The sequence below is a fragment of the Cygnus olor genome, chromosome 2 (assembly GCF_009769625.2).
Source record: "Cygnus olor isolate bCygOlo1 chromosome 2, bCygOlo1.pri.v2, whole genome shotgun sequence".
In the NCBI taxonomy this organism is placed as follows: domain Eukaryota; kingdom Metazoa; phylum Chordata; class Aves; order Anseriformes; family Anatidae; genus Cygnus; species Cygnus olor.
This window is the reverse complement of record NC_049170.1, coordinates 97,876,869-97,900,742: the sequence shown is the minus strand read 5'-3', so window position 1 is coordinate 97,900,742 and position 23,874 is coordinate 97,876,869. Positions and strand designations below refer to the sequence as shown.

General features: G+C 38.5%; 1 protein-coding gene across 1 annotated transcript; it reads left to right on the top strand.

The window, feature by feature from the left end:
- Positions 1-9,636: 9,636 nt before the first annotated feature.
- GALR1 (galanin receptor 1) lies at positions 9,637-23,381 on the top strand. The gene is made up of 3 exons (XM_040549468.1): positions 9,637-10,337; positions 17,435-17,500; positions 20,904-23,381. Exons 1-3 carry the CDS (start codon positions 9,648-9,650, stop codon positions 21,219-21,221), a joined length of 1,074 nt encoding a protein of 357 aa, XP_040405402.1. The 5' UTR covers positions 9,637-9,647; the 3' UTR covers positions 21,222-23,381.
- The last annotated feature ends 493 nt before the right edge of the window (positions 23,382-23,874 follow it).

Here is a 23,874-nt window from a genome sequence, read left to right as displayed (position 1 = left end):
ATCCAAATAGAACATCTAAAGCTATAGTTTCAGTTAGGCAATTTTTTATATCTGGCTGTATTCAGGCAAAATTTTCCCATATTCCAGTTGTGCCCTACTGTCTCTCAGCTGACAAACTCATGTACCTGGAGTGTGGATGTAGATTTTCACTTGATACCAGGGGTACTGCAAACTAGCATGGGAGGATTTTTGGCTGGAATCTTGGAAGATATGGTACTCCTGTGAAGTGGCCAATTTTAATATTGCTATTTATTTTTGAAAGATTTTAAAATGGATGTCCATGGATGATATGAAAAGTCACTTCTAAAGGCACAAGAACAAGAAGGTATATATTTTTAAGTTGAAATGTCAGCATTATTTAGTTTTATATGATAATTCTTTTTACTAAATCAGAATGATTTGAAATATGAGAAAGTACATGAAATTTTCCAGAAGGCAGCCACAGATGACAGGTCACATGCTTAACAAGTCTATTTTAACTGCATCACCTTTGCAGATGAACAGAAATAAGACTAAATTATTTGGGACTGAGGTCAAGCTGCTGACGCTGCTGAAGAAAACTACATGAAATATATTATATAGACTTCTAACTGAAGTCCTGATTTAGAGATCTAATAAATATAAAAACCAACTATTTATATGGGTGCTAAGTCAAAGGAAACAACCATGAGTTTGTTTGGTGTCAGTTGATTTAAATTGGTCTATATGAAGTTGTCTGTATTTTTTAAAATTTGATTAGTGATCATTAAGCAGTAGAGAGAAATCTCAATTTACTAATTTCTTTTGAATACCCTAACATAACAACAATTTCAAGCATTGACATTTTCCTTCAGAACTTTTGCACAGAAATTAATATTACAAGAGCCTAACACAGATGCATTTTTCCATAGCACCGCAAAGAACTTATATAATTGTGAACATCTCTCTTAGAGAAGAACACAATATAAAATAATAGATAAAATGCAGTAATCTTGCAAAAACAGATCCCTGAAGTATTTTGGTTTCATTAGTATCAATTTGGATAAGCTCTGTTGAGGATTTAAACAACACTACTCTGGATTCTCTGTATCTCAGAAAATATGTGAAATATGTGTTTGTGTTTTTTTTTTTTCTATTGAAAAAATCAGACTTAATTCTACCTCCTGAAATCAACTGCAAATGATAGAAGCAACCCCCTAAAATGCACATTAGCAAAATATTCAAATAACTGCAACTAATACAATTACAGTCTCAATTACTATGTGATTTTTTATAATAGCTAAAGAGCATATTTCATGAATAAAATCAGCCTTTTTCTATTGAAACAGTTTAATGAACATCATGTTCTCATAGAGACAAAAAGAGCTATGGATACTCTCTGTATGCAAACATTTCTTATTTTTCAGTTGGAAGTATTCAATACAAATGTACTAAAACAATATAAGGAATAAGAATGAAATCATTGAAAACTGTTTATACTGCTTAGTTTCTGTATCCAAACTTTTCTCTTTCTTTTCAGTGTTTAAATTTTTATTTTAGAAATATTATGGTTACCATAACAAAACTAAAAATCTTGCATATTAACAATGATTGTTTTATTAAAGTTTTAACTGAATATGTAAATAAAGTTTTGTTGCTGTTTTTTTTTGTTTTGTTTGTTTTAAGATATGAGTTATAAACATCATAAATCAGATACAAAATTGGTACAAACCGACAGAGCTTCACCTGAGCCAAATTATATCACTGACAGATTTCAACCACAGAACTTAAGAGTCAAATCTTACTAAACAAATAGAACCAGACTCACAAAGTTAGACAAATTCTATAATCTATGGGCCTGATGCTGTGACTGACTTAAACATTCCTGTGCACTGCTTGCTGCGTGGGATAGGATTGGAAGCTCAGCAAAATAGCACTCAAAAATGATAGAACACGAGGATCCAAACAGAAGGTTCACAAACTGGCTTCAAAAATGCCTTTAAAAGGAGTAAGAAGGGAAGGAATAGCAAGAAACCAGGTAACTGAATCTAAAATTATTTAATTTGTCTTCCTTTTCATGATAAAAATAAAAATAAATCTCAATGGAAAAACAGTGTAATAGAGAAAGAAAATGAAGGAATCATTTTTCTGCTGACAGATACAGCTTTTGTCACTGTTAATTAACTACTTAATATGTGAAAAAATCCATAAAAATTGAATAAAATATATTTTTCTTAAACATTACTTTAAAATTTAATATTTGTCATATTGCCTTCATGCTGGTGTTCTTTTGTATTCTGACAGTGTCTACCATATCATTAAATTTTATTTTTTCTTTGCTAAAAATACAAAACATTTGAGTATCATTTCCTATTTTTTTGGATGAATATCCTAAAAATTTCATCTAGAAGAATTTTTTGGGGAAAATATATTTAATTCCAACGCAGTAGATATTCAAGAGAGAGACTTTTAGGGGGACATTCTCATAGCCACCTCTTGATTCTTTAACCTTCTCATAAGGTTATGAGGTCATAAGCTTCTGCTCTCTCACTTTATAGATTAATCACATCCTTTATATGTTTTGTCAATCTGAATAATTATTTGGTAATTATTTGATACCAAAGTAAGTAAGTTTCTTCAGGACTATCTCAAACAAGGAGGACTTAAAAAGATTTTCAGATTTTCACCATGCAAGAAGGGGCATTAGACTTGTTTTACAGACATTTCTATTTTGCATCAGGAAAAGACTAGGAATACTTCCAAACCATTTTCTGGCTCTGATTTCTCTGATGCATACCCTCATTCAGCGCTAAGTTTGAAACTACCTTGGTTGTATGCCGATTTTCACAGGTGGTGAGTCCCCACAGTGAAGCATCTCAAAAATAATGTCAGGAGGAGTTTTTATGACCAAAAGCAGCCACAGCTTTTCGTGCTCAGGGATGCTGACAAACATGACTGGGCTGTACACAGGAGTGAAAGGAACAGTGGGACACCTACAGAAAGTACCCAATATGCTCCACCCTTGCACCTACTTTCAAAGCTTCATATGATCCTCTGAATTGACCAAAGGACAGCTTATATGATGCTCTGAACTGGCTAAAAATGATCCTCTTACTCCAAGGTGCCTTGCTGCTGTGAAGGCATAGCACTTTTATATCCAGAAGGACGAGCATAGGCTGTCTTTGCATTTTGGATCAACCTCCTTCCCTTGAGTATCTCTGCTAGGTACATCTGAACTGCCTGCAGCAAGGGCTGCAAGTCTTCAAATACTAAAAAGTGTCTGCAAAAGGAAAGAGACTAAACTGCTTCCCATATTCACATACCATGCTTAAATGGTAATTTAAGGAGCATGCTTAAAATGCAGCACTAGAAATGTAAGTGAAATGATAGCAAACAGCTTTCTGATTGTAAATTATGGCTGAGTACCAAAAACATCTACACAGGTGGTGGAGTTTCCATCACTGGAGTTTTCTAAAAGTAAATAGATAGTTATTTATGAAGATAAATTGTACATAATTTGTCTTTTTTTTTTTTTTTCTGATTTCTGTTTGCCTTCTAATTCTGCAGGAATTCCTCCAGCATAACTCTCTTTCACAGTGCTCTACTTGTACCCAGTGAGCCTTGTGAGTTGAGAGAGGGGAAGACAATCTCAGTACGATATACAGTGAACTGCAAATAAACTATAAGTAATAACATCCCCAATGAGCTCTTAGAACAATGAAAAACAGCTTCAGTCTAATAATTTGGGCTCTGAATGAAGCCTTATCCCAGAACAAATTAAAATATTGTGCAGCTGTGCCTAAATCAATAAGCACCAACTCAGGTAGTTACCAGAATCAATAAAGAAGAAAAGTCTGGCTCCAACAAAATCAACTGTAAGCTGCCTCCACTTGCTACAATAAAAACTCTCACTAATTACCTGAAAATAAAAACAGTTTCTCTTCTATCAGAAAAACAATGAAAGCTGGAAAAAGGATTTGGCAAAATTCGCTGATAGCAGCACTGACACCTGGCTTCTGTGAGAACTTTAGTTAAGATCTATGGCAACTATGAAGTGCTTTTTTCTGCATTTAATTTTTCATGATGATCTCTATGTTTTAACGTCCATTCCTTGAATTCTGACATGGCCAAAGTCATAACAGTAGTAAGGTGATGGGCAGCATACACAACTTTAAAAAAAAAAAAAAAAAAAAAAAAAACTTACAGTCATTCCCAGCACTTTGTAATTGAAATTAATTTTGTCAGGCTATAAGACAGGAAACGTGTTTTGTAAAGCATTCAGGATCTGATGGTAAATGTAATCATAATTCTAATGGAGACCATCGAGTCTGCCTTTGGGCTTTCTCTTCCTGCCTCACAGGACAGATGACAGTCTGACACATAGAATGAACAGAAATAGTGAAGACTCTCAGCAGAAAACAAAACAAAAAAAACTGTTTTTCTCCACTGCATCTGCACAAGACTCTTGCATAGCTGTAGAAGTATAGTTGTAGTGTTTTCCTAGAAACCATAAAGCTCTGCTTACACAGACATCCATATAACAAGCTTTCAATATCCCAAGGGCAATCAAAATCACGTAATGTACACACTTTTTGTGACACGGTACCTGGTGAAAAAAGGCAATTCCCTCCTATTATTTTTCTGGCAGAGTTGTGTTTGGAGCTATCTCCAGGCTCCTCAGCAATGCAGGCAAATTAGATATTCCTTCCCTTGAGGAAGAGCCTGGGGTCAAGGCAAGGCCAGGCTGTGGCTGACACACGAGCCCTTTCTGAGAGGCTGCCGAGAGCCTGAGAAAGTCAAGGATGCCGCTGCTGCTGGCTGTGGGATGGATGGGAGGGAAGGGGTGCTGTTGGGAAGGGCTCCTCTCCCACTTGATGGAGACAGTCTAAAAAAGCCTTTGTCCATAGTTGACATAGATCTTAACTAAAGTTCTCACAGAAGCAAGGTGTCAGTGCTGCAGTCGGTGAATTTTGCCAAACCCTTTTTCTCTCTTTTTTTTTTTTTTTCTCTCATTGTCTCCCATCCACTTCCTGCTGGCTGCTGTGCCCTAAATGCATCCATTTTCTCTCTTTGCCCAAAAAGCAGCCATGGTGTCCAAGGTCTCTGGCAACTCTTACTTTTTTACTGACATTGACATGTTCACATCTTTTGGCCACTGCTTGCTTTGCCTGTGCCTAGAGCTGACCCTGAACAAAGCAGCCTACAGACTGCTGGTTCTGCTACCAGCAATGCCCAGCTGTTTCAGAGGCTGGTTGAGAGCTGACATTTAATAATGGGAAATGAGAATTGGGAGAAAACAATTCAGCGCAAACTCCGTGATTGAATGGCAATGTCTCAGATGAAATGGGGCAGATGTTTACTTCTCTCTAAATGTCAGCAAGGAGCAATAAACTTCAGTTTACTAGTGACACATCTCCACTATGCAAATTTGAATGAATTGACATCTGTGACCTCAGGGTTATATTATTCCCAAGAATATAGATAGAAGGCAAGTTAATGACTATAAATACTCTACTTATTCCATCTAATAACTTTATAGCAGGTGAATCAAAGGCAAGTTGTAAATCATGAACTTTGGTTTAGCTTTTGAATGATATTTAAAGTTCACATCTGTCTTTAAAATGTGAATTTCTACTTGAGGAACTTTAGCAAACAGAAATAATGGAGTACAGTTGGGGTGACTATTCTGCTTGAGTATGTTTCATAAATTAAAAAAAAAAAAAAGTCTTGAAACTTGTCCTACTCTGCCTTGTGTTTTATAATCAAAATGTGGAATAAAATAGAAGGGAGTGGAATGGAATGGAATGGAATGGAATGGAATGGAATGGAATGGAATGGAATGGAATGGAATAGGATAGACTAGAATAATTCAATTGGAAGGGACCTACAAAGACCATCGAGGCCAACTGCCTGACTGCTTCAGAGCTAACCAAAAGTTAAAGCGTATGACTGAGGGCATTACCCAAATACCCCTTGAACACTTCCAGGCATGGGGCACCCACCAGCTGGCTAGGAAGCCCATTGCAGTGCCTGAGCACCCCCAGGGCACAGACATGGCTCCCAATGCCCAGCCTGACCCTCCCCTGGTGCAGCTCTGTGCTCTTCCCCTGCGTCCTGCCCTTGGATCCCAGGGCACAGACCGGCGCCTCCTCTGTGCTTCCCTTCCTCAGGAGGTCGCAAAGCGCCATGAGGTTGCCCCTTGGCCTCCTCTTCTCCAGGCTGGACAACCCAGGTGTCCCCAGCCTCTCCTTACAGAACAGGTCTTCTGGCCCCATTACTGGCTTTGGTGCCCTCCTTTGTAGGCTTCCAAGGACCTTAACATCCTTCTTGTATTGGGGAACCCAGACCTGCACACAGTACTCAAGGTGAGGCTGCACCACCGCTAAATACAGTGGAAGAATCACCTCTTTTGACAGGCTGGTTGTGCTGTGTTTAATGCACCATAAAATGTGGTTTGCTCTCTTGGCTGCCAAGGCATGCCGATGGCTCATATTTTCAAATATAAATGCATTTTTGTGACATTGTTGTGATTATATGCTTTATTATATACACGTTACATAGTAACAAGGCCTAGTGGTAATGAATGTTTTAAATCAATTTGTCAGACTGTTAAAGAATCAATTCTCTTTCCTGAAATTAAAAATTAGCAATGTAATTCAAATATTTTTATCACTGGAACCATAAGAAAATCAATGTACCCAAACCAACCACTGAAGTGAGCAAAAGGACAGACATTTTTGTGGTGTTTTCTCTCAGTAATACCTTCCTGATTATGCCACTAAGGAGTAAACATTTAAGTCTGGACTTAAGAAGGTACTTAGGTTCCCAGCTCCTTTATAGATTTCTTGCACTGTTTTCCCCATTAATTGCTATGGAAAGTTGTGGGGTCAAAATACTTTGTTGGAGGTGAGTATTAACGCCTGACAAAGAAGACTGTGGGACCTGAAGAAAATAGCATTTAATTTCCTGTTATCTGCCCAACACTTCTAGCTTTGCTCTTTTTGAAGTCTGTAGGCTAGTCTATGCATGAGGCACATGCTTAAGAGATCTCCTTTGTGAAGAGATGGAAATTATTTTCCTGAAATGTGATGTACGTTTTGTACTGACTTTTTTTTTTCTTCTATTTGTCCACATAATTTACATATTTATTTATATTATTATTTATATTGACTTCATAAGAAGTTTCCCTTTGGAACTTTCTGTTCTAGGAAAATTTTAGCTGTTTACTCAGTCTAGATAACAAGAACAGTGGATTAAAATGTCAACACCTGTTTGTTTACATCAGTTTTAACAGGAATCATGAGTGCTGTCAACATGCGAACTTTCATTTACTGGTATAAAAGCTTAAGCCTGTGGGTCTGTCAGCTTCTTTCCCTATGACAGAAAAGCTACAGTATCATTGTGTTCTCTGTTGTTTGTTTGTTTGTTTTCCCTAATGCTCAGGTGACTTATAAGTACCATATATGTTACACTATATGCATAACAGACAAGCAAAGCTTGAGCTGCAACACTGGCAATACAACAGCTGAGGGATTAATAGAGGCAACACTTCCATACAGACCACTGATGTGATTTTTCAAGTTGCTTTCACTTAAAATTGTTTTTGTTTCTGTACCCATTTTTCTGGCTTATTTTTCTGTACAACAACCCAATATTCTTTGGTCACCTTTCAGACTGTTCTATTCAAGTGAACATATTTCTCAAGAAAATAGAGGCATGAGCAATGAGGGCTAATAACATATTTCAAATGGAGAGTTGCAATTAATGCAATGTTAGCATTGGCCTCAGCAACATGAGGCTTTCACTCCTGACATGCTAGAAAAGAGTGATGTCTGACAACGAGACATGATTCAAAAGCAAAACATCAGCTTCCTATATCTCATCTTATAAAGGAATTCATTGTGGTAAACACAGGCATCAGCAACACTAAGGAAATCTATGGAGGCATCTATTCATTTTCACAATCTACTTGGAGTACTTCCAAAAAGTCCACAGTATATGATATACTCTAAAAATGTTTAACAATACCTGTTCTCAAATCTAGTTTGACAGTAATCAAACGTCAACATAATGATAAGGTATGCACATAGAAAAAAAAATCCTCAAATCTTTTAGGAATCTTTACTGGTTTATTTTTACTTAATATATCTGTAACTTCTAAACTGAGCCATGAAGCAGTTCAACCTAAATCAAAGTTTCTTAAATCTATAGAAACTGAATTGTGCTCTCCCAATACATTTTGCTTTGGACGTAATGGACCAGATGATAAGTAGGTTTAATTCAAGTCTAGATCTGCAAAGTCAATAGCTCTACACTCAGCTGATGTACATCTGCTGAGAAGAAGTCTTAACATAAGTACCAAAAGGAAAGGCAGAAAAAAAAATGTAAAATTGTGGATTGCAAAGGAGCAAACAGAAGCTTGTTGCTTTAAAAAGCACATCTGAACAGTTCTCTTTGATCCTACTGCTTCCACATAAAAATTGCTGCAAAGTAGCATCAAGCTCTTGAGTAAATAGAATATGTAAGGGAGGCTATTTGAAGAAAGCCACAGCTCTCCCAGTTTTTACCTTCACCAGTGTGCAATATTAACACCGATGGAGGGGATTTTTAACAACAGTAAAGATGATCCCTTGAGAAGAGAGATAAAACAACAGTACCATTGGATGTAACACACCGATTGAAAACAAATGTTTTAAAAACTCTCAAGGAAATCTGTCTCAGTGACAAGGTGTACGTGTGTGTGTGTGTGTGTGCATATTTACAAGAACTCACGTCCAGCTTATGAAGGAGTTTTTGTCAAGCTCTGAAGAAAATAACTTTTTAGATTCTCTAATTCTGGCACCTTGAAGAATTCCCTGCAGCTGCCCACCTCCAAGTTTATTGCTAACAAGACACATAGCAGAGCAGCAGTGAAATTTGGAAGCATGTTCTTTGTGATGTGAATGTGAAAAGTGGCCAAACTCTCTTTTCTTTCCTTGCTGGATGGAGTTACAGCCACTTTTCATCCTGTGAACCAGCGCGTATGACGGGATATTTAACAGCAGCCTGTGAGGGGGGTGAAAACAGCGAGACCAGGCGGCGTTTGGCCCGGACCAACTCTTACTATCCTCCAGCTGCTGGAGGTTCATGCAGGCGCCTCCACACATGTCCTCTGGAGAGGCTTTGCAGCAGCCACCTGCCTGCGCGCTGCCTCCCGAGCCTCCCAAACCCGAACCCAAAAAGCAACGAGAAGTTTCCCGAGGTGGGCTCCGCTCCACGGCAGCCACGGCGGGGGGCTTGCGGCTGCGATTAAGAAGCTAAACCGGGGAAGAAAAGCCAACCCTCCTTCCTCTGCTCCCCCCTCCACGCCCTGCGCTCCGTCCCCGAGCCGGCGGCCTCCCATCGCGGCGAGGAGCGGAGGCTCCGCCGCCCCCCGGGGCGGGCCCGGGAGCATCTGGGGGGGCTCGGGGGGAGCCTTCGGAGCCGCCTCCCCCCGCGGCGGAGCGGCGCGGAGCGAAGCGGAGCGGAGAGGAGGCGGCGGCGCCTTCCTCCTCCTTGCCTCCCTCCTCTGCCTCCTCCCCTCCAGCCCTGCCCGGAGCTTGCGGGGAGGGGGGAGAAAGGCCGGGGGGGGGGGGGGGGGGGGGGGGGGGGGGCGGGCTTCGCCTCCGCCTTCAGCCCGAGGAAACTTTGGCCGGGGGGAACGGGGGAGGATGGAGGCCGGGGAGCCCTTCAACCGGTCGCGGGCTGGGGTAGAGCCGCCCCGCGGGGACTTGAACCTCTCCGGGCTGCCGGAGGCGGAGGGGAAGCCCCTCTTCGGCATCGGCAGGGATAACTTCATCGTCTTGATCGTCTTTGGCTTGATCTTCACCCTGGGGGTGCTGGGCAACTCTCTGGTGATCACGGTGCTGTCTCGGAGCAAGCCGGGCAAGCAGCGCAGCACCACTAACATCTTCATCCTCAACCTGAGCATCGCCGACCTGGCCTACCTGCTCTTCTGCATCCCCTTCCAGTCCACGGTCTACGTGCTGCCCGCCTGGGTGCTGGGCGCCTTCATCTGCAAGTTCATCCACTACTTCTTCACCGTCTCCATGCTGGTGAGCATCTTCACACTCTCGGCCATGTCGGTGGACCGCTACGTGGCCATCGTGCACTCCCGCCGCTCCTCGACCTTGCGCATCTCCCGCAACGCGCTGCTGGGCATTGGGCTCATCTGGGCGCTCTCCTTTGCCATGGCCTCACCTGTGGCTCACCACCAGCGCCTCTTCCACCCTGAGAACAGCAACCAGACCTTTTGCTGGGAGCAGTGGCCCAACCCACGCCACAAGAAGGTCTACGTGGTTTGCACGTTCATCTTTGGTTATCTGCTCCCGCTGCTGCTCATCTCCTTCTGCTACGCCAAGGTGGGGCAAGGCAGGTAGTGGTGGAGGGCATGTGGAAGGAGCGGGGGGGGTGACCACGGTGGTGGGTGTCCATGAGCCTCAGGGACATCTCTGGACACATGTAGGGACATGGCACTGGCAGGAGCCAGCAGTGTTAGGAGGTGATGGGGCAGGGGTGTTTGCACTGCAGAAGGATGGGGCAGGTTTTACAGTTGAGGGATGGTGGGGGGGGGGGGACAAGGTATGGCACAGAAAGGTCAGGGATTGCATGGGGCGGGGGACAGGTGGCGGGTGTTGTTCCTGCAATTATGGGGACCCCTCTGCCTGACGTCCTCCTTGCAAAGTGTCGAGAAGCCCCAGAATCTTTCTCTGTGAATGCAACTCTACTCTTTCCTTGCAGTGCTGTATAAGGAGTTTAACTCAAGTCATGTGCAACCAAGCAACAAGTTGTTCAGGCTTCAAACACAGCATTTCAGTTCCTTAAAGTACAACGTGCTGAGAAAATATGACACAAGCCTGCCAATCTGGTCTGATCCAATTAATACATGATAAGAGCAAAAGACTCATTGTGTTGCCTGGTCGCTCTGAGCCCGGTCTTGCCCCCATTGAAGTGAATGGGAGATTTACCTCTGAATTCAGCACGGGCATGTGCTAGGAAGCAGTGACTGAGGACCTGGGTAGGAAAAAGCTATTAGTAAGGTTGCCTGAATAGAGGTGCTTAAGGGTTTTCTGCTCAGGGAACAGTCATGTTTTTCTACAAATGTTATTTGCAGCCTTCAGTGTAGCATCCACAGCTCTCTGACAAGACCCGGAGCACAGGCTGTGACCTACTGAGCTGCACAGAGATCCTCCCAGATCCTCCTGTTTCTGTGACAGCAGCCTCCAGTCCAGATTCATCCTTGGGCAGTAATTTGTGTTCACGAGGATAGGTCTGCTCTTGCAGATAACGACTGCTTAGGTGTTGAGAAATGACTTTAATTAGCAAATTAAATAGGTTTAGTTAATGTATTTAATGTGAACAAATAATTTTATGTTCTATTCAGTTGTATGTGCTATACACATTATGTCAGTTTAATTGTGGAAGTAAGTGCAGGCTGGAATGACATCTAACTTTGCTAAAACTTTGAGTTATGCAGAACTCAAAGGACAATGCTTCTAAACTACTGTTTGTAGTGAAACAAGTCCAACCCAGCAAAGGGAGAAGAAAAGGTATGTTTTCATACATAAACTGAATTTTGCTTTCCCTCGGTAAATACACTGGCATCTCTTCTGCAGTGGTGAATGTGACTGAGCTGTGAGAGGGAAGAAACCTGTTGTAGCCTAAGATCATTGGAGCTATAAGAAAATAATGAATATTACAGAGAGACTATTACTGAATGTGTGTAGAGGAAGCTTTCCAGCCATTAAGAATTCTTTTATTTTTAAAAGCCAAAGTGTCTTCAATTTCAGCATAGATTACCAGCCTTCAAAATATAATTATGTGACTGAAAATTGAAAGCAAGTCTTTAAAAATTATGACAGACTTGCGTAGCATAGAAAAAAAAAATAAATAAAGGAAATTTACCTAAAGGAAATTTAAGCATACTAAGCAGAACACACCATGCTACAAAGCCCTTATACTAAAGTAGATATCTCAGTATCAATATGAATATGTGTAGCTAAAAAACAACAACCCTGTGTGAAATACATGCCCAGAACAAATTAATAAAAACAAGGCCACTCCAAGTTACAACTAAAATCTTGTGCTCTGATTGTTGCCAGGCTGAGATCTCACCCTTGCTTGGTCTGAGGATTGATGTGTTTTGAGCCTGAATATACAATCTTGCTTGCTGCAGCGCCAAGCTGGAGGATCCAACGTGAAAGGATGAACTCTAGGAGACGTTTTGTATTCCCACTGGTGTCAATAAAGCTGAAAAATGCCATGATTCGTAAGAGGCTATATTGAAGGTGTTTGAACCCTGCAGCATAAAGGCTTGTTCTTGCCCCCATTTCGGAACCACTGACACATCTCCAACTGCAGTATAGCGGGGCACATGAGGTAAAGCAAGGGAGAAATTAAGAATGATAAAAGTTGAAAATCAGAGCTGAAGTCTTACATTTGTCCAAGTCACTGCTGCTCTCCTGGGTGTCCAGCAAAGCGACTGCTGTGAGCTCTTCCTGATGTCACTAGTACAACTGATATTTTGGCTTCTTAATGCATGCATGGTTAGAGGATAGTTGCTGTGTAATAGTCTCAGAAGTATTACAAATCTAAACACATTAGTTTCTTATGGACTTCCCTGGTTTTCATGAACTGTGGATCAGCTAAATAATGCAGTTTTCTGATACAGTAGATTAAGACAAAGGAGATGCATTTCTCTGTTTGAATATATTGCCTTTTCCAGGCTCCTTTAAGGCAGTTCTGTTTCCTTTCTAAGCAAATTGCAATTGAACTTTCAGTTTTGAAAGTCTCATTTTTAAGGCACTCTAATGGAGGATTGAGTTCTTTTCCTCTCCCAGTCTCTCTTAAATTATGTTAAGAGACATTCATTTTCAGGGGGTGTTGTCCCCAGTGGAGAGCAATACTGTTGGAAACTACGGAAGTGCTTAAATAATGGTATATGCCACAAAATCTGAACTGGCAATCTCATATAATACATTCTTAAGGCAGAGACCACGCTCTGTCATGTGTGTGCAGCTCTGCTTTTCCTCTCTCCCACAAAAAAAAAAAAAAAAAAAAAAAAAAAAAAAAAAAAAAACACCTTTGTGTCACTTTTAACCAAATGTGGAACAGAAGTGAAAATATGAGAGGGATTGAGAAGGAATGATATTTCCCTAGTTTCATGACAACAACAGCCAACACAGAAGATGGAGAGGCTCAATCTTCTCTGTCCTTTAAGGAGAGTCAGTTCGCACTCAGTTGTTGAACACCAGACAAGCCACATGGGGAAGAGGTCTTGTGTAGTGCCTGCTCGTGGAGAAGGCTCGGCTTTTTGGGATCATGCAGTCAAGAAATCACAAATCCTTAGGAAGCCAGCTGTAACTGGCTCCAGACAGCTCACAGAACTACTCTGTAAAGGAGCTTACTACTTCAGCCAGAGGAGTGGTGATTATATAGTTATTAGTTGAGTTACAGCACTGCATACTTATAGACAGCCTGTATTCTTTTTTATAGCTTATAGTGTTACTTGGCATATTATTTGTTACAGATGTTTAGTATGTGTTTCATAACACGAATATGTTTGCTCACTAATGTGCTCTTAAAGGGCAAAGTGATAGATGATGCACAGTGAGCTTCTACCAATTGACATCTGTCATGGTAGTGCAATGTGACAACTGATTTTGGGTGCCTCTGCTTCTGAGTACCCAATTATGAGGCTTCAGTCCTTCAACATCAGACCTCTTTCAAGCCTCTAGGTTGGAGACCTAAAATCATTAGCAAACGTTTCCTTTTATAGAGGTATAATGTTAAAAGCTACTTTTTCAATTTATTTCTTGCCTGAAGAATGTTTCCATTATTATCTATCATTCTGAACATTCTGAATTCATGAAAGTCACGTATGATTTACAGAGTTGGTTAAAAATAAGCCATAAAAAATAGGAGTCAAGATAAAATGCAAGCTTACATGGTTCTTGGCATAAGATAATATATCTTAAATTTTGCTGAACAGAGAGGGAAAACTTTATTGGAGAAGGCTAAACTACACTGAAAAGAGAAATAAAGGGTATGACATATTAGTGACATACTATTAAATGAAAGAGGGTGAAGGATCTGTTGTGACAATAAAAGTAGCAGCATTACTTCAAAAAATGGATTGCAGTCAAAGGCACTTGAATTTAAATCGGGTTCATATTATAAAATATGGTTCAGAATGTAATGCTCACATTATGGCTCTGTTAAACAAGCAGTTCACTCTTATTAGATAATGACCTTGGGCAGGCTTTCCTGCTGCATGATTTTAAATGGATAAACTAACAAATAAGGAAGGTGTAGGCAGTGGAACGATTGCTTACAGCCAGACAAGAAACATGCTTTGAAGCAATGCAGACTTCAAACTTTTATATTGTTTGGCAGACCTGTTTGAATAAGCAAAGGTAGTTTTGGCTATTTTTTCCTTTCCCTATTTGAAAATCCTTCTTCCAGCTTCATTTAGTCATCATCCCTTAGCCTGTACTCTCAAACCATCTGAAGGTTGTCTCTGAAACAGCTGCGAGCAAAATGAAATAGTCTGAAGGCAAAAGCAAGGACCTCCCAAATGCCGTTGGGATGGTTTTGGTAGTACAGTCTAGACCAGCCTGGAACTTCTTCTATTTTCATAATCCTGCAAGACTCCTTACACCCTCTGGTGCAACAGCATATCTCTCATCCCCCAGAACCGCATCCTCATCTTCAGAACACAGGAAAGCTATTCCCTCCCCAAGAGCCAAACATGATTGCTGGTCAACAGGTACATGAAAGCTGGAGTTACCAGTTTCATGTAAAGAGCTAATTTTCCACAGAGTTGATTTTATTTTATTTTATTTTACTTTATTTTATTTGAAATGTAACATCTGATTAGAACAGGTTGTGACTTATTTATTTATTCTAGCAAGGGTCATATTTTATTCTGTGAGTTAAATACGCATGTATAAATGCATTAGTGGATATTTTGTAGAACACTTTCTTTAGAAGAATAACTTGAGATAAAATAAGAGGAATATAAGAATTATTATTCATTCAGGTGAAGTGACAGTGGCTGTAAGAGGAACAATTGATTATTCCTTGGCCCAAAGAAGAGAGAATTTGAAAAGGGCAGCGAGGAGTGGTGTCTTTGATTTGCCTTGTAGTGTTTGTGCATAAACATGGCTCTTAATATCGCTCTACAGCTTTCCATGTAGGTCTCTGAGTACTGTTCCACGGCTGTTGATAGGTAATTAAATTCTGCCTATTTCTCTTCCTGCTGGTCTGCATACCATCTGGTACACTACCACACAGAGCCAGCATGTTTTCACTGCAGAGGCTGTACATCCTTATTTCATGACATACATACATAACCCGAAATAGAGAAACTTGAGAAGGATTGATTGGAAGGCTATCACCTAAATCTTCAACATCCCAAAATATTCAATAATATCTTTTTTTTACTGCATCTTTCTTTGGAACGGAGAAAGATGCAATGCAAAAGCTTGTGTTACAAGTTTCAGAACAAAAGAAAAAGAAAGTTTATATCCTTAAAAGAAGATTTTGCAGTTCTAAGTTTTGGGAAGAGCACGTCTAACTTTAGTGTTACACTCTGAGTGAAAATCAGTCTAGTACAGTATCAAGGTGGCAGGAGACAAGATTTGCAAAGATCCAATAGAAAAAGCTCATCTATTTAAGTTATGTGAATGGGGCAATAATTTAAGCAGAAGTGATGGGAAGTGAACTTCACTGTATTTCTCCCATGCTCTTTTGTTTTTACAACCACAGAGTAAACAACTCAGCTCTGCTGTACATGGTGACAGCAGGCGAATAAAGAATGTGTGAGCCAGGGGGACACATTTCTGCTTCTCTGATGCATCTCAGGGGCTCTTCTATGCTTTTCTGTTTGTTTTCTTCGTCCTGGAGAAGGAAGAACATCTGGGATCCAGCCAAAGCCATTTTTTTTTCCTGCTTTTCTGGGGCTCAGGTTAGCCTGGTGGCAGCCAGGCTGGCATTTCAGAGTAGGGAGTGAGTGCAGGGCTGACACACAAACACATTTGTGTACAGATAAGCAAAACTGCACTTCAAATGTTATGTTACAATTTTATTTATTTGTATATTTTTGTGGTTTGCTGATAGATAAGAGCAGACTTTTAAAAAATGGAATCCACTGGTGATACGTGGTTATTCACAAATATCATCCTATTTTCCTTAGCTTATTCTGTATGTTTGTAAGACTTAAATGCCACAGTGGAATCAAATCTCTGCATCATCTTCTCTGGTTGTCCTGTCCTGGTAGTGGTTAGCCATGCATCCCAAAGAAATCAGAGAAAACATTCCAGAAATCAGAGAAAAGAGAGAATTTATACTTTTTCCACACCTCAGGAAATCTCCTTAGAAACCCTAACGTATAGTACTATATTCCTTCAAAAGATCTTTTTAATGCATACTTACTTTAACTCTGGATGATCTTATCTGTTTAATTGCTCTCAGTTCATCTTAGAGCTATGTAAACTCTAACCGTAACATTGTCATCATCTAACTGAGCTCTTCACTCTGAATTTTTGCAAAAATGTGCACACACACACACACACACACTCTCTTACCATATTATAATTAAACACTTGAGTTTAATAAGTATTTCCCTTTCTTGATTCTGTATGATTTACTACTGGTTAAATATATGCAGCTGAAGAGCATATTCCCTGCCTCCCCACATACCTATAAATCATGTTATATGGATATATTAAACTCAGTTAACAATGACTACAGAAAAAGGGCATGCTTCACTATGCATCCACTATCCAAAACCTTATGTGAAAATCATTACATTTATGTTAAAATTTGGACCCTACGCTTGGTTGATATATCATTTTGAGACATAGTGAAAAATTACTTGTGAAAGGTATATGACAGGTGTCATCAAATTATTCATAAAGGTCATATCTCATGTGAGATTCATCTTATTATAAATTATTTGTAAAAAGCTTAGGCTTTTTTGAAGTTCAAATAGTGCCAAAATCCTGATTATATTAACCAAACATCCATCTGAAGAAAGCAAATTATGCAGGTGACTCAGAAAAGCTCTGACTCAAAACATACACTTTTTATGTTACATGCAGTAAAGGTCATTCTAAATTAACAAGCATTGACATTTTTATGAAAGAAGAATGATTGCTAATTCTTGTTACAGGATAGGTTTCAATTTATTGCCTTGTTCAATCATAATGTGTATTTGTTATGTAATACATCTGTATTTTGATACAAGAATTCAGCTGTGATGTGCTTTGTATTTGTTGATTCACACAGATACAGATATACAATTCCTTTAGATTTTATACAATGCTCTTCTGAAATGTGTAAATTGTGTCATTGATGTTTGTAAGCAATTCATGCAGTACTGGAGAATATACTCTAAAAACAATGTTTTTGAATTTTAGAAAATGGTGAAATACAAGATGCAAATTAATCTTTTCAGGTCCTTAATCATCTGCATAAAAAGTTGAGAAACATGTCAAAGAAGTCAGAAGCATCCAAGAAAAAGGTAGATTGCTTTCATTAACAATTCCTATTTGTTTATATTTTAGTTTTATGGGTAAGATAATTTGGTATTCTATTGCTTGTTGCCAAAGCCATAATTGAGAGGAGGATTTGAAATGAAGTATTTAACGACATATTCAGTCTCTCACTGAACTCAGCAGGATGGGAATCTTCTCTGATCTGGGTTTTCTACCATAGTGGGTCAAGCCATTACATGAGATCCTTGTATTTTAAATATTGGAACATCTGAAATTTAGATATGGAGAGACCACCTCTCTTTAATGTAAATGTTTCTTTTGCCTTACCAGCCTTTTTCTCTATCTTGTAAATATTTTTTCTTAAACTAGCTGATTTTTTTTAATGAAGAATTCCTAGCTTGTATGATGAGACTTACAACTGACATTAATTGTACTTCTGGATAGGAGGCTAAAAAGAGACTTTAATGATTTTATGATTTTCCATAAAACATTTTTTTCTAAGTTCAAGACTTCAGTTATATACTGGCTACAAGTAAAATTGTGAAGGGTCTTTAAAGCAGAATATTAGCTTTGCAATTTACAGCAATATTTGAAGGATGTGTTTATGTAGAGAATTTGACAGATAATATAATATGGTCCTGATTTTTGAGCAGATTTGACCACAGTAATCATTTGACTAACTTCTCGGTTTATGAATGTGGAGTCAGAAAAAACCCTTAGGCTACAGCTCTTCATTTGATCTGATCACTATTACCATATGGGCATGCAGACTATCTGCAATGTAGATGAGATATACATGGGCTCAACAGGGAATAAATAATCTATTCTTTATGCACTCTCTATATTAAAAAAAAAAAAATCTTGTCATAGATTTTAATTTCTAGAATTAAAAATATTACATCCCTGAATCAGTAGAACACTTAATATAAATATTTTGCACTTGCTCTCATCAAGGCCAAAGGTGTAGTTTTCAAAGGCGTTCTCTATGTTGCTGTCTCTATTCTCATGTACATTATTCTCAAACTGGAAATATCTGTGCATTTTCTCTAAGGACTAGCTCTTGAAATTTCAAATAAAAATCAGATCTAGCTATGAACTTGCTTTAATAGTTTGAGGCATTGCAGCTAAGTCCGAGACTGCCTGGGCACCTCAGGGTTCAGTAACCAAAGGGCAAACAAAAAGAAGCATAAAACTTTTTTTTTTTTTTTTTTTTTTGACTTAGAAATTTCTGATCCTAAGGCCATAACTCATGTTTTCAAAGCAACTCTGTTTTCATTAGTATGTTTTATCTATCTGGTTACTGTGTGTTCTTCTGCTGCTATTTTGTTAACAATAATGCATTTCAGACCCAGTTCTACATTTCTAGCTTTATTCAAAGCTTTATAAAATTTTAGTAGTAGAATCTTAAAATTAATTTGTCATATGTCTGGAAAAAAAAAAAAAAAAAAAAAGTAAATTTAAATTATGAATGTGCCTAAATGCTGTTCTTTGTGCTGTTTGGTCACAAAGCAGCAATATTAGCATCATTCATTTCAGGCGGTTTTTATTTGCTAATGAGGAACCATAAGCAAGATGCCATTAGGTAAAAAAGGGCTGCCCTTTAGTGTTACCTTGGTTGCAAATTATAGTCATAGTGGAAAGGTAAGCTCTGAAGTGCAGCTTAGGAGGAATAATGGGAAAAAAACAGAAGTTGTGAGGATCCATTATGCAGAGCTACTTATGCTGCTGATATGAAATACCTTAAGTACAATAGTTACAAGAGACACATGGTCAACCTCAGCTTTCAGTGTATACAGTCTATTAAAAGTCAGTGATTTTCCTGGTGCCAGGCTTGTTGTTGTTTGTTTGTCTTAATTTTGAAAAAAAATGTGTAGTAATACACCTTTTAAGAAGTAACTGTGCATGCAATATCCAGACAGAGTGTTTTCAGCCAGAATATTAATGCATTAAATGGATCAGAGCATGAACTGTTCTTTATTTATACTTCTTTGTTAGCACAAGGAAGACTACTTTCCTGATGACAGCTGAAAGAGAAAATATTTGTGTGGCTGTTTTAGCATCAGCTGACTTAAACTAAATAGGGCTAAATAGAAAAAAAAGGTTGTGAAGACATTTGAACCCTTGAGACTAAAATTATATTTACAACAGGTATGTCCTTTGGTTTCTGTTGTGAGATTTTGCTAACCAGCCACAATATCTCCCATAGATTATTTCAGCCTGTTGCCACAGAAATTAAGATTTTCCCTGCAAGTTTCTTTATGTTAAGTCACGTGGTGATTGTTTAGGTCAAAGAATTAGTACCAAGCATTAATCAATTCAAGAAAGTATAGACTAGGGTCAATAAATTAGCAAAAAGTCCAGGAGGCATTGTCTGTACTGTAGTATATATCACATTGTGGGTTAGTTTGGCCTGTGAAGAAGAGCTGAAGTTGTCTGCAGAATTATGAAGTGTTAATAGAGTAATTATAATGACCAATAACATAATATGCTTTGGAATTGCTATTAGGCTTTTATCGGGAAAGTGGCACTTGTTAGAGCCATACATGTATTAATTTTTTCAGCAACTGCAAAGCAATAACAGCTGATTCTGAAGTAAGCAAAAGGTAAAGAAAACATTAACAATCAAACTTCATTTTGCCTTAGAAAAATACTTACAGCACCTGAAAAGTCTATAATGACTGATACTGTCAGTTGTGGCTGTCAGAAGGGATCTAAGGAGCTTTATATCTCTTTCTTGTGAAAATACTGAAAGATGAGGCAGCACCAAGGATATTTTGCTCCTTGAGTTCAATATACAATTACCAGAAATTTCAAGTTCCTTCCTTATTTGTCTTTTTTTTTTTTTCCTAGTTGTATTGTTGTATTCCAGAACGTTGTTGGATGATCCCCCCATGGAAATTTTATGTTCAAATTTTCAAAATAATTCTGCTCCTCTTTAGATTCTTCAGCAAACATTTAATCTGACTGCTCTAAGCTCTTTCACTAGCTGCCTTCATGTACAATACATCTCTCTTGAAATTCTGGTCAGAAATCCTTGTGCACCCAATTAAAATATAACTTAGATCTGAATGAGAGTCCCCAAAGACCTATATTATTATTTTGTTACATCAGGCTTGTATGCACATCAGAAAAGGCTAGGATTTTGTGTAGGGTGTGAGGTACATCATTCTTTATTTTTGAGCAAGGTGATGCATTTCCCTTTTGCTGCAGAATTTTCAAGGCTAGCATTCTTCTTGCATTACTTCAAAATAAAGCCATATAGGTAATGAGGTTCATTTGTTAATAAATATTATTGTTAATAAATATTTAAGAGTGTATTATGTTTGTGTACTTTTTTTTTTTTTTCTATAAACAATGCTTTTAAAGCAGGTTTAAAATTAATTCTGTGAGTGCTTATAAGACATTTGTGTTTTCCTTTCCCTGTCTCAGACAGCACAGACTGTGTTGGCGGTGGTAGTGGTTTTTGGCATCTCCTGGCTGCCGCATCACGTGATTCATCTCTGGGCTGAATTTGGAGTTTTTCCACTGACTCAAGCTTCATTTATCTTCAGGGTAATTGCACACTGCCTGGCTTACAGCAATTCTTCTGTGAACCCGATTATATATGCATTTCTCTCTGAAAATTTTAGGAAGGCCTACAAACAAGTCTTCAAGTGCCAGATAGGTAATGAATCACCTCTGAATGATGCTAAAGAAAATAAGAGCCAGATAGATACACCACCAACTACCAACTGTACACACATGTGAACTTCAGAAAGTCCTGTACGTTGGCTCTTCAGCTGTGTGATCAAGACTTCTAGAAAACAAAGCACAATGAGCTTTATCCTAGCTTTTTCTTGATAAAGCTAATTGCTAATAAGCTATTTAATGTACTGAAATTACATTTGTAGCAAACTTTCATGAAACTGGTATGAAAGAAAACTGAGCTGGTCCTTTGTATCTTAGCTTTGCCAAATAAAGCTCCTGGACCTTTAAAAGATACTTCAGTAAAAATGTTGGTGATATGTCTGCGTTCTTATTCACTAAGCATAAGTTCTATAAACATTCATGTATATATACAAGGATACGTTGACATGGACAAGTCACTTAACTTTCCGACATCTTACCCTGTAGAAGTGAAGAGATGGCTGAATTTTCTGACTTAGAGATGATAAATACTGTGGTACTATGATTTCAGAGAGGAAAACTTTCATTATCTCCATCAGATTGTTTTGACAATGCTTTTTCTCTTTTTAAAGTAAAGATGTGCTATGATGCTGAGTTGAAATAACCCATGTACAACTTGAGGCAACTGCTTTAGAGAGACAATGCTGATTTTATCTGTTCAGCTGTCTTTTTAATGTAAAACACTGAGTGATGATGAACTTTTTACTACTTTGTATGCCTACCTTACTGCATACACAGAACTTTTGTGTACGCTATATAAGGTTTTGTTTATGGCCTGTATGTAGTTGTACCAAAATGAGGATTTGTCTGAGGGAAGCTTTTCTATAGTTTTTGCGTGTGTGTGCGTGTGTAGGGGTGCATGTTTTGTTAACTTTATAGACTTTGAGATGGAGCTACAGTTTTAAATGTGCAATATCTGTATTAATATTAAAATACTATGTTCCATAAAGAAATTCCAAGCAATGTTTAAGTGTTTTAAAACAGCAATCCATTAAAAGTTCTAAGAGGGGTTTGATATCATGAAACTCTAAAATGGAAAATTTCAGAAGGATGTATTAAAATCAATACAAAGTATAGAAGGTAAATGGCAGAATTCTGAAAATTCTTAAATATCATGAGTGATTTCGGCAATTTTATAAATGTTCTTAACATGTCCTTAAGCAGTAAACCTCTAAAGAAATAGTGGAAGAGTACTCAGTACTTTGAGAACATTATTGTTAGCTGGACAATGATGTGATTTACCATTTATATTAATGACCCATGGAATCATAGGATAAATCAAACTGAAAGAACCTCTGGACATCCTCTCAAGACAGGGCTGCCTTCAGATCTGGATCACTTCCTTATCTAGGCACGTTTTGTAAATTTCCAAGGATGGCAATTCAACAACTTTTGGTCAGCCTGCTACTGCCTCATCATGTGCAGCTGAGATTTCCCATGATGTAACTTGTGACCATTGCCTTCTGTCCTTTCTCTGTGCAATCCAGTAGAGTCTTCTCTCTAACCAATCACTGTGTAATCGAAGATGGCAATTAAATTTCTTCTCAGCCTTCTCGTCACCAACCTGAAAAAATGAGGCGCTCTGTATCTCATCTGTTGTGCTCCAGCCCCCTGGCCTTCCACTGCACTTGCTCCAGCGCAGCCATCCCTCTCACATACTGGGGTGTTTGAAATGGGACGGCATATTCCAGGTGTGGTCTCACCAGCACTGAGTAGAGGGGACTAATCGCTTCCCTAGACCCTGTGTTTTTCTGCAGAATTACATTCAGTCAGTCCAAGCCCAAGTTTCAGGACTCTGGATTTGGCTTTGTTGAACTTTATACATTTGATAACTATTGTCCCATTCCTCTGGCTTACGGAGGCCCCTCTGAAAGGAAGTCTTGCCTTTCAGTGTATCTAGCACTTGCCAAGGTTTGGTGTCATCTGCAAACTTGCTGAGCATTTCCTGCTCCCTGTTCAGGTTTTTGATGAAGATGTTAAGTATTGTCGAAAAGATACTCTGTCAGATTCTTTTTTTCTCCACAAACTTGCTTAAAAAAAAAAATAGTTTGGTGTGGTGAAAGATAACTATGGGACAGTCTCTCCATATCATGAAAATGCCTATGTTTACATGCAATTATTATCTGCTTGGAACCAGTAAAATAAAATTGAAGATGTTGAATTAAAAATAATGGAATAATACTGCATGCATGATTGTGTCAATTCCTTCATATGAAGAAACAGTATGATGTTATTGCTAGGAACACAAAATATATGAAAAAAATTAATTGGAGAAGAAGGGCTTATCTGTGCAGCAAGCCATTTTCTGGGTTAAATTTGAGGTTAGGAAACAGTCTAGCACAATTTTGCAGTTCCTTTGAGCTTTCAGATTTTTCATGTCCTAATCAGATTATTAAATCACTATCAGACTTGAAATGAGTTTATAACATATTAGGTGATTCCACAGCTTTGAAAATTATATATTTTTTCCTTTTTAAATTTCGCTTTTTTTTTCTTTTACTTTTAAATAAAAAATAAAATGTAAATATAAAAATCATATAAAGTTAACATTGTGAGTTTATGGTTTCATCTGGAAGTCTTTTTTTCTTAGTTGTAAATAATCTTAAACACAGTTGCTTGATAGTCAGCAATGGGACTTCATCTGTTTGAATTTCTGAGGATGAGGGAGTGGGGAAGGCCTGCAGTAAGATTTACTTTTGAAACCCTGCCTGATTCTTGGTGAGTGCCAGTAAAA